Below are 12066 nucleotides of genomic sequence, written 5' to 3'. Positions count from 1 at the left end.
GATAGGCTCCAACACAGCCGCGACCCTCATGAGAATAAGCAGTTTAGAAAATGGATGGATGGATAATTATTATTTTTAATCGCAGGGTTGCTGGTATCTGAATCAAAGTTGAGCTCTAATGCTTATTACTGGTACAGCCTCTGACCAATCACTTTCATCCGTTAAGCGCTGATCTAAATTCTTCAATCCATAACACCATTGAGAAATCAGTATTTGGGTGTTTCTTGGCATGTCTTGAGGTTTGAACTCATGAGAAATGACTGAATGATTTTGTTCTCCTCCTGAGCACTGCTCATTTGAACTTTTAGCCCTGAGTTGCTCCCTCCTAGCTTCAAACCTTTAAGCCGCTGCTGTTTCCGGATGATAAATCGCCATGGGATCTATTCATCTCCAGTCAAAGCGTATGAGTTGCTACTGTATCTATTCGATAGATGTTCCCACTTTTATGACCATAACAGATGTATGTCATGAATCAAAAAGATCTTCAACCAAACGGCATGCTTGATCTCTTCCACAGGTGTTATTTTTCTATCTCTTTTGGACAGAAGCAAACGTACGCAGACATTGCACAAAAACCCTGTTCGTGGACCACACCGACCCGTCCCGCCTCAGGTGAACCGAGCCCATGAACGCGTTGACCCTATCAAATCATCAAACATCTGAGAGGAAGGAACATGGAAAAAAAAAAATAGAGAGCAAACCTTCTGTAGCAACAAATCAAAGCACTTTTTTTTTTACCCTTTTAGCTGGCTCTCTTCAAATTACAATCGTGTTTGAAAAATGAGTTTCACATGTGTTTTTAATCGTCCGAAATTTAATTGAAGAAACATTTTCTAAATACCAGACTTGGCAGGTTTATGGCAAAGGCTGAAAAGAAAAATAATAACGATGGCATTTGATAGGTGTAGTAACCGCTAATTACCATTCCAGTAAGAAAGAATACCAAACGGTTTGCAATAAATTCTTTTTCTGTTGTTCAAACCATTCCTGTTCTAGTGTTTCCTAAATTCTTGTCTTTGGCTCCAAAGTAGTTTTCACACTTCACAGCAGTGTCTGCAATCGATTCGAACCGCAAAATGTCTGCCACATTTTTATGACCTATTAAAATGCACAAAGAGACGTGAGTTTCAAGACTGCTGTGCTATGGTCAATTTGTGCAACTACTGTTGCCAATAAATAACTGAAGGTTGCATACAATAACAGAGCACCAGACAATGCCGATATAATTGCAAAGTACAACTTAAATTGCACCAAGATTGAAGATAAACAACCACGGAGTAGTTCAATACAGTGGTACGTCTACTTACGGAATTAATTGGTTCTGGAAGAAACTTCTTAACGAGAAAATTTTGTAAGTAGAGACTCGTTTTCCATGTAAATGCCCGAATTCATTCCAAGCCCCCCAAAATTCAGACATAAATGTTTCGTAAAGCATAAAAATGCATCAACAAAATATGTAACAAATATATGTTACAATTAGAATATTGCATAATAAATGAGAGTTGTGCCTCATGTAAATAAACAAAGAATAGAATAAAGAATAAAAATGATGGTCGTTTAACTTTTAACTGCGTCCTCATTGTTTTTTGCCCTCTTGAGTTCATGTTCTCTCTCAGAAGTGGTTTTTGCCTGGCGTTTTGTAAAGAACTGATCCAAGGACGTTTGCTTTTGTCGGCTTTTAACAATCCTTCGAAAATGTCCAAGGCAAACATCAGCATAGTGTGCGGTCGCCCGACTGGTGAACACTTTTTCTGGGTGATTCACATTTATGTAAAACTATCATAACGCCGCATGGCTAGAGGGGCGAATGACAAGGATGCTGCATAAACACATCTCTATCTATCTATCTATCTATCTATCTATCTATCTATCTATCTATCTATCTATCTATCTATCTATCTATCTATCTATCTACACACAGAGACGCATCCGGTAGAGGTCAGTCTTAGCCAATGGGATGCCGGGAAGATGCCAGGTAATAGCCAATGGCAGAGTAGCTAGAAGTAAGTTGCGTTCAGGAAACTCGGAGTTGCGACCAGGAGCCCCCAAACTGTATTTTTACCTTTCGTATCTTGAAATTTCTTTCGTAAAATGGCGTAACCCCTTAATCACGAACTTGATAGCGATTAGCATGCACATTCGGACACAGCCGTTGGACACCTATGAGCGATTGGATGCAGATGAGAACGAGAGCACAAATGTAGCAGGATGGAATTTGAATTCAAGACAGTTGAACGGAAGCCAACTTCCGTACATATGTAAGGTGCACCAGATGACAAGGCGAACTGTTGATTTTTGAGAAAATTAAAAGATTTTAAGTGTGCCTTAACCCCTTCATGCACCCTATAAACTGATAACATGATAATATGTCCACTGTAGTGACAGCTGCCCCCGATAGGGTTAAGGTCCGAGATATATGGTGTGGTTAACCTTTGTACACAAAAGAGTTCCAGATGAAATAATGAAATGAAAACCCGTAATGATGACGTCGTCTTACGCCGCTGTGCCTTTCGCAACAATTTTAAAGCAGGGGGTCTTCATGTCCGATCCTGTGTCTGATGGGGCACGATGGGGCACGTTGTGGTCACCTAATGACATTGTGATCCAAGTTGTTTGGAATCTCCTTTGTTAAGACTGTTCATTAATTTCTCTCCTCAATGAGCTGATCATTTTTACCTCAGAAATCAGCACGTGCAGGTTTCGAAACAAACCCGAGACGCGCCGAGTCATAAAAAGGACGATACATTACATTATGTAGCGTATTTTACACAATCAATTTGTGTATAAAACAGCAAAGTTGTTTATATGGGCGTATATTTCAGAGTGGCGTGATCCGAGGTGCCTCGGATGAAACCTTTCCTACTCGAGAGCCTCAACAGATGGGGAAGTAAATTTTTGAGCTCCCTGGTGGTTTTGCCAGTAAACGAAGGTGGATTTGTTGCCTCCCTTGGATGGGAGAAACAGAATCTCATGCGAGAAATAGAACACCCTCGTCGAAAGCCCACCAAGGCCTGCTTGTAATCCCAAAAAAGAGCGCTGGCACGCCATGAAACACATAACTCTTGCACGGTAGGTTTACTGCTTGGGTTTTTTAACCCCATTGGACTACGAATACCACAGGGGTCTTTGAATGACTAAATGGAAGACTACATCTAACAGATACTGAAATTTGTTGCCAGAAAATAAAACTAAACTCAACGTTTTATACGATCACTCGTGTTACAATAAAAACGAGTCTGAAATGACTCATTCAAAAGTATTTGGAGAACAAGTTTGCTTTTTACTCCCCGGAAATGCTTTGACAGGCCTTCACTAAAAGCACCTCCATTTGCCTGTGAGTCATGATGCGCCACAGTTTGTCTTCGGGAAGAGAAGAGCGCTCTCTTGGTGATTGATAAATACCTTTAAAAATGATCATTTGCTTGTCATTGGAAGAGATAAAATCTATGAAACATTTTCTGGGCCTTTTTTAAGATCAACAGGAGTGGAGAATGAAAGGGTATCATTATCGATGTCTATAATCGAGAAACTTGATGAATGTAAATAAAATGGGTTTTCAAACAATGTGCAGTACAAGATCACGACTTGAGAAGAGGAGCGCAAAAAATACACCTGAAGTAATGACGCAATGACCCTAAAGATTCATCGCAAATCTTTATTTTTGTCTCAATTTACAAAAAATATATATTTTTTTAAATGGCACAATGCGGTATAAAAACATATCCGTTTACATATTAATAAATATCCATCAAGCATGAAAGCGGGAAAAAAAACCAGAAATCATTTTATTTCTGAAAAGGAATGGCGTGGCTCTGTAAAATATATTACAATTTATTCATTTTCACAAATCCATCCAGAAAAACAATAAACAAAAGAAATGTCTTCAGTGACCAACATATAGAGGTGAATCGACGACATAAATAAAAGACATAAATGCCCCGCTGAATGGGACTATTTACTGTATAGCATATAACTGTATGTAGATTAGGGGTGTCATAGAAAATGATTTGAATAGGAAAATCGTTTAGTTTTTTGGGGTTTTTTTGCATTTAAAAAGATGACCATCCAACCGAATCGAAACATTCCACTTCAAAATACGAGTATATCGTATGTCGAGATACATATATTTTTTTTTATTTATTGGCGAGATAAGATATATATATTCAAAGCAAAAGCCATAGTTTCAGTACTGACCAGGTCATTCATATGTATGCTCAATGACAACGAGAAACTCATTTACATCATCCCCTCTCGAACAGAGCCATACTGATATCGAGTCTAGGGTTGTCATTAGTCTTTCAATTATTCCATGGCTGGCGCGATTTATACTCCTATATTCAAAGCAAAAGCCATAGTTTCAGTACTGACCAGGTCATTCATATGTATGCTCAATGACAACGAGAAACTCATTTACATCATCCCCTCTCGAACAGAGCCATACTGATATCGAGTCTAGGGTTGTCATTAGTCTTTCAATTATTCCATGGCTGGCGCGATTTATACTCCGGAGCGATTGATCACCCAGAAAATACGGTAAGCATTATCACACGGGAGGGATTGATGTTGTAGTCACTAACCTTTTTTGAACGCATTCAGTTACTATTTCTGTCATTGTGTTTCATAGTAAAAGCAGATGTTTGGAAATGTCTTCATTTGATTAAACACAAAACATAACCAGCCTGCTTTTAAGGACTACAAAAATTTGAAAAACTGCTGTTGAATGACTGAAATAAAAGGATTTGGACAAATTTTAAGCTAAACAATGGTTCTAAACAATTACTCAATTATTAAAATAGTTATCGATTAATTTCATAATTGATTAGTTGTCGAGCAATTGATTAATTTGGACAATCAAATAAAATTATCATCCCATTAAACCATATTCAAAGTCGTTCCACGTTAAAATTGAGCTGCCCTTGAAAGGTATCGCACCCCATGTTTTTGGAATATGCATCAAATCATCTTTTTATTGGAGAGATTCACACCCAGTGAAATTCATCCGTAATTAGTGTCATGACCCATGCTTTCAGCCCCATACATATGATTAAGTTCTATATACAGTCTGCCTAAGTAGAAGTGGTGTGATGTGACCAAGTCTGAGCAATTGCCAATTTGCCAAAGCTGTTTCGTTACTGTATGGAGGTTAATAGAACTGCAAAGACAAGAGTTGTGTCGTTTCCCTTAAGTGTAGTCGACCTTCACACAGCCTACTGAGGACTGTTGGTGATAGCTTTGAGAATGTCACACGTGTTCTTGGAGATGACCTCTCGAAGCTTTCGTACGCGACGAGGACTTGAGGCGCCCACATAGCTGTGCGGCTCCAGCACAGCCATGCCTTCGCTAACGTTACCCATGATGATGACCTGGCCCTCGGCGGCGGCGCCTGTAATGTTGGGGCACGGGCAGTTCCAGTCCATGTTGATGAAGTTTACCTCGAGAGGCTCCTTACCAAAAAAGCGGAGGCCCATCTTCTCATCCTTGAGGATCTCCTCCACAGTCACAAGAGCGTGGCCAGAGTCTTTCTCCTCTGCGAGCTCAGTCATGCGTCCCAGGACGACAAAGTCGCTGCGACAGAAGCTGGTCACTATCTTACCTCTCGGCTTACAGGCTTTGCAGTTGTGGTTTTGGGGGTAGGGGCACATCTCTTCGCATGCTTCTTTGGATTCAAAGTTGTTGTCATTGCCCCCGCATCCTCCGTAGATGAATGACTGGCATTGGCGCAGGCTGCTACTGTAGGACCAACGGGGCTCATAGGCCTTACATGGGCCTTGCAGACTTGGGAGGTCGCAGGGGCCCGACAACTCAGGACCACAGCACTGCATGCACTTGTCGTGGGTCTCAAACAACTTTCTTGGCTGTTGGCCGTTGCTGTGGCAGTGAGCAAAAGAGATGCAGTTGTTGCTTAGCGAGTCATAGAACCAGCTCACTTTCTCAAGGTCACTCCCACAGAGGTCGGGATTGTCGGGGGGTTTCAGACACTCCTCAGGGGAGCACCGGGTCAAGTCCATAGCTACTGGAGTCTTTGATGGCTCTATGGGCAGCACCATGAGTGTGTGGTGGACTTGTACCGAGCCAGACGGGTTCCGAGCTGTGCAGATGTAGACTCCCGAGTCATGCATCTTGGCGCTGTAAATGACAAGCTGACCAGCGTTGGTGACAACCATATTCCCCTGGACGTGATTGCGCCCCATGACCACCTTCTTGACATCTTCCGAAAGCTGTTTTTCCCAAGTGATCTCAGGCGGGGGTCCCCCCGTGACATCGCACAGGAAACTGGCGGCGTCACCCACATTTACAGTCTGCTGAACGGGGGTGCTCAAGACGAGAGGCGCCTGAGGCACTGCGGGAGGTGGTATGGTCACCTGCAGGGGAGTGGTCGTCGGGTGGAAAGTGGTCACCGGGGGTAACGCAGGGCTCGTACTCAGCCAGGTGAGGTGGAAGCGACACATTACAACGGAGAGGCTGATACCCTTGGAACACGCCTCAGCATCCATGTAGCACTTGTTGTAGTAGGTCATGCCATCCGAAGCACACGTAAAGTGAGGCTCCCTCTCGCAGCGATCCCGACATTTACACACTGGCTGGCCATCCCAGATGTCACACTCTGCCCCTTGCTGGGTGCACATGAATGTGGCACAGGTAGCTTCCTTGGGCATGCCCACGGGGCCTTTCTCCCCAACCATGTATCGGGCTGCCACACAACTACGATTCCCGCACACATTCTGGCAACATTTCTCAAAGGATTCACACTCCTACAAGACAGACAGAGAAACAAATTACAAGGTTGTCATCAGAAAGTAGGAAACAAACAGAACACTGATCAAGGTTATTTCAAGGGGAGAGCAAATGCTCATTTACATCATCCCCTCTCGAACAGAGCCATACCGATATCGAGTCTAGGGTTGTCATTAGTCTTTCAACTATTCCACGGCTGGCGCGATTTACACTCTTTTTTTTTTTTTTTCAGTGATTTAATTTTTTTTTACTTAAAGGTGACATTAAAAACTTTTAGAAAACTTTGTAAGTGCTTGTAGTATGCAAGGAGTTGGGCCTTTGCAGCGCCTGGCCACTCTTCAACTGTGAAATTAAACAACCAAATACATGTACTGTTATCTGTTTATTTCTGAGAATGAGTGAGCTTGTTTTACACTTCTGCCCCACGTTTATGGAACAGTGGCTCTATATTTGTGTCACAATTGATTAAAAGGCAAGTGAATCAATTCGTACATCAATAGATAACTATCAAATAAAGTCTCATTTGCTCGCTTGACCAGCGGTTTGGTCATTCTGTGCAATTGTTGTTGACATTGCGAGCAGCAACTGAATCAGAACCGCTAATGTTACGGTTAGCTTGCTGCTCTTCACTTCAAAGATTAACATGCCATCCTGTGTCATCATCATGCGCTTCAGCACCAATCCGGGTTCTCTTTGGGCGCTGACATTTGTGGGTCCAATTATTTCCAACCTTCCTCTGCCACACACTTGAGTCATGAGCTTGCATCGTGAGGGACAAAATGTCAAACATAGCGGTTTTAGATTTTAAGAATATAACGTGCAATACCAGACAGGATACTTTAAGGTACAGTGAAACTCCTCTACAACGAAACCTACATGGGCGAAAATACCCCCTAGTGTGAAAAAAATCTTCATGCATTAGCACCGTTCCCACTTTCCTGCCGCCCATACGTGTGTGGGTGTGCGTGTGTGTGGGTGTGCGTGTGTGTGTGTGTGTGTGTGTGTGTGTGTGTGTGTGTTTACATCTGAGATTAGATTTGCTACAGTGAAAAACCCCCTGTTGTGAAAAATTTCTTGCTGCAAACATGATTTCGTCGTAGAGGAGTTTCACTGGATTCACAATCTATGTTGAAGTATGAATTCTTATTTTTTTATGGACCATGTAAGAAAAACAGTTCAGTTTAAGGTGCATCATTCTCCTTGAAACATTACAAACTAGCCTGTGTCCACAAAGAAAGAAAGCAGCTAGCGGTTAGCTGCTGGTAGCAAATAGCGCGAACCTGTGACGTATCATACAATGACAGTGCAATAAAGTTGCGATTTCTGAGCATCCTGAATTAGCAACTGTAATATGATTTCGGGATGGCGTTGCATTAATGTTGTGAACAACTATTTAATGGCAATAAAAATGGTCATAAGGGAAGCTGAAATGTCAAAACGACAAATCAAGCTAGCCGTCACGCCACTATGTGTAGCAACTTCAGAATAAAATCCAAGTACGACATTTGGATTGTGTCAATGTATGATTGGGTTAGCTTTTATTTTGAAGTTAGCCTTAGCGTTGGTTGGCATGTTACGTTATGTTAGCAGCTTGATGGTGCACACATTAGTTAGCCTTAGCGTTGGTTGGCATGTTACGTTATGAGTATGTAAGCAGCTTGATGGTGCACACATCAAATAAACTGGTCACAGAGGCATGAAATAATTCCTCAATCCTGATTTTTTTTTTAATTATTTGAGGTACCCGAATTACTGAAGGATTTGTATGAGGAAGAGAGAAATAGAACAAGGGAGGGTACACTGTAAAGAGTTCCGGGACACACAAAAAGTCCTGGTTTGCTGGTTTGTAAGGCTAAAATTGAGAAGTGCTGGTACTCTGTACCACTGTGTTCTGGCCCACTTAAACCACTGGGCAGAACCAACGATTAGTAGATTTACTAGACAGAAAATAGTGTCGAATCCACTCAAAACGCCGCTTTAAATGATAGACTTGAAAATCTTTTAGTTTGAAAATTGACCGCTGTTTTTTTACTGACACTGTGGCGCAATCAACAGAGTCCATTGCACACATTTCCAGGTTGTGCTGCTGTTGACACTGATTTATGGTCAAACTAGAAAGGGCTAAAAGAAGGCAGCCATGTTGGCAGGGGCGACAGTCACAGAAAAGTTCATGTAAAGAATGGATATTATCGTACCATTAGCATAGGTACACATGCAGCTCAAGAGGAGTGTGTTGTATCTATCTATTCATATTTTTGGCTGTTGTTTAATGAAGCAGGGCTCTCATGTACAATATTTTTGCACCATATACAATTTTTGATCATAGTTTTTGTTTTGTTTTTTTTTTGGTCAAGCATCCACATCCACAATATTGGATATTTTGAAGCAAAAAAAACCCCCATTTTAAAGCATAATTGGCTTTAATGCACAAACCTTCCCCTCATTAGTCCATTAGTTTAATTATAACCCTTTCATGCACCAACGTAACCTGATAACATGATAAGCTGTCCACTGTAGTAACTGCTGTCCCTGAAAGGGTTAATATATCCCTTACCCGATAAAGGATCGACTGGTTGTGAAATTAGTCTCCCCGACAAATTATGCCAAGCAAAATGCAGTAGCAAGAAAGCATACCCGGAACAGAAATAACCATGCTCGTGAGCTGCTAAATAAAATGTAACCCATCAATACATGTTTCTACACCGATTGTCCTCATCAGGGTTTTGAAAAAAAAAAAGAATAATTGAAAAATTTTTTGTAATCCATTTGACTTATTCTGACAACAAAGTTCAATGGCATCCAATAATTATCTGGGTTTAAATGTTGAATTTCGAGCCACTGTATAATACATATATATATATATATATATATATAAAATTATTTCAATACATTTCTTACCTGATCTGATCCACACTCTCTTGTACAAGTACTCATGGCGTCCACCCAGAGGTTAGGATTCATGTCGTTCGGGCACATTCCCGCGTGTGAGTAGGCGAGATGAGGCAGAACCCCAACTTGGAGCTCCATCCACACACTGGCCACAAACCAGATCCAACGCGGGAACAGCATCCACCACATCTCAGCACTTGGAGCGCAGTTCCACACGCGGCCAAGAACACAAGTTTGGTCGAAGTTTTGAACTCGGCGAAGTCTTAAAAAGACCCGCGGGAGCACATTATACGCGTGTCAAAAGATGCGCGGAAGGGCCAGCAACAGGACAGGAGTCGACTTGAGCCTGAGGAAGTTGGAGGAACATTTTTAAGTGAGTGGTTGGCTCTGGGCTGGTACCTGCCCGTTGAAGGGTCTCGTCCGCCTCCTACACACGCACGCAAACGCGCGCGCACACACAGACAGACAGACACACACCCACACACACACACACACACACACACACACACGGTTAACCGTTTGAAGGCTCCACCGGTGCCAAAGCGCGCTGTGCGCAAAGATTCACCCAAAACCAAAATATTTCAAGTGCAGAAATGTTACTATGAGTGACACATATACAGAGGAGCTCGAAATGTCAATGTCAAATATACTGGAGTTAAATGAAAGCCTACTCAAGTTATGAAAGACGATGTTTACTGTCTGGAAAGACCATCGAGATATTATTATGACTTTTCAGTTTTAAAAGTTGCGTCGCTGACTTTATTTAGAGATGGATTGAGAGAGTGTTCATGTCCAGCTCAAGAATTTTGGATTATATTTAACTAAGAACAGTCAAGACATAGCCACTGGGTTTTCCTTTTGAAAATCAACGAATTTGATAAATATTTGAAATATCGGCAATTGCTTTCCATTAACTGATTCACTCCCAAAGACGTTTTTAAACGTCTTTTCAGACTTGGTCTAGAATTGGCTGGTACTGAATAAACAGGTCGTATTTAAGTGATATTAAGACAAAAGAAAAAAAATCCAAAGGGAGCTTCATAATTTGCATTCGTTTTTTTTTTTTTTAATTGGTACAATTTTCTGTTGTTTCCTCTCATCAGTTTCTTATGCAAAATCGATCAAAATGGATTGTAATGAGTTTTTGTTAAATTGTCTCATATATTTTCGCATTTGTTCATGGTCTTCGCAGGCAAAAAATACTTTAAAATGTACTCTTTTCATATTTTACAGTCACATTTTATTCTCGTTCGACAGGGACCAAATTGGTCTTATAGAGTAAAATGTCTCGACAAAATTTACTGTGTAAACAATTTGGGTGTTATTTATTTATTTTTTAATTTTTTTTTTTACAAATTACTGACCAATCAAAAATGTTGAAAATGGCTTGCTGTCTTGGTTGGATTTCATAATAATGGTTGAGCAAACACGCCGTTTGTGGGGTCTCCTGAAAAGTGATGATTTTGGAGGTACAGTATGAGGATTTCAAATTGCAAGCATTTTTAGTTAGCAACCCTCTTTTTAAAATAAATGTTTCAGTAATAATATTGAAACAAACAGTTTTTACTAAATTCGAAACAGTTATCCATCCATCAAACCATCCATCCATCCATCCATTTTCTAATCTATTTATGTTCACTAGGGTCACATGTGTGCCAGAGCCTATCCCAGCTGTCTTCGGGCAGTAGGCAGGCTACACTTTGAACTGGTTGCGAGCCAATCGCAGGGCACACAGAGACGAACAACCATCCACGCTCCCGCTCACACCTAGGGACAATTTCGAGTGTTCCATGAACCTGCTAGCCATGTTTTTGGAATGTGGGAGGAAGCCAGAGTACCCTGAGAAAACCCACGCAGGCACGGGGAGAATGTGCTCACCAGTCGACTACCGTGCCGCCACTCGATTTGTTGTCCATATGTTCTATGAGGCAATTATCCATTTACATGTATTTGGGTTTACAGTAACGGCCCTCAGAAGGAAACCATACATTGTAAAAAAAAAAAAAAAAAAACAACCGATAGAATCTATCCAATAAATTTAAGGTCACGATTTGCGGCCACTTTCATTTGGTATATTTATTTGTAGATTTTGGTGAAAGACTACCGGTATCTCAATTTAAAAACTACTTTCATAAATTTTACCTCACCTTTATTAAATTCCACAATTTTATTACTTTATTATTGAAAGCTCTTGTCAGCTCAGTATCTTGCTTAATAAGGACACAATGACATGGTCACCAGGGCTGGGGATTGAACCCACACCCTTTGGGTTGTGAGTCCACTTAAGCCATGTGGCGCTTTGCATGATTATAGTGCAGTATACGTACGGATGTAACAATGGAGGAAAACTACTCAATTTAAGTTTTTCATAGCTTTTTGGTGAGGGTACTCTTTACCCAATATTTATTACCCAATTAATCCTTTCAGGGACAGCGGTTACGA

The 12066-nt window shown here is 41.2% G+C and overlaps 1 protein-coding gene and 1 long non-coding RNA gene across 2 annotated transcripts; one reads left to right on the top strand and one right to left on the bottom strand.

The window, feature by feature from the left end:
- Positions 1-2094: 2094 nt before the first annotated feature.
- On the top strand, positions 2095-3259 carry LOC109524789 (uncharacterized). Its single transcript, XR_002170013.1, has 2 exons — positions 2095-2258; positions 2823-3259. It is a non-coding gene; the product is annotated as an uncharacterized LOC109524789 (long non-coding RNA).
- A 1638-nt stretch (positions 3260-4897) lies between these two features.
- On the bottom strand, positions 4898-10042 carry LOC109524783 (WAP, Kazal, immunoglobulin, Kunitz and NTR domain-containing protein 2-like). Its single transcript, XM_019884883.1, has 2 exons — positions 9634-10042; positions 4898-6752 (listed from the first exon to the last, which is right to left on the bottom strand). Exons 1-2 carry the CDS (start codon positions 9811-9813, stop codon positions 5208-5210), a joined length of 1725 nt encoding a protein of 574 aa, XP_019740442.1. The 5' UTR covers positions 9814-10042; the 3' UTR covers positions 4898-5207.
- Between the last annotated feature and the right edge of the window lie 2024 nt (positions 10043-12066).

The sequence above is a fragment of the Hippocampus comes genome, unplaced genomic scaffold (genome assembly GCF_001891065.2).
Source record: "Hippocampus comes isolate QL1 unplaced genomic scaffold, H_comes_QL1_v1.1 scaffold120, whole genome shotgun sequence".
Classification (NCBI taxonomy): domain Eukaryota; kingdom Metazoa; phylum Chordata; class Actinopteri; order Syngnathiformes; family Syngnathidae; genus Hippocampus; species Hippocampus comes.
This window is presented reverse-complemented; position numbering and strand designations above follow the sequence as displayed.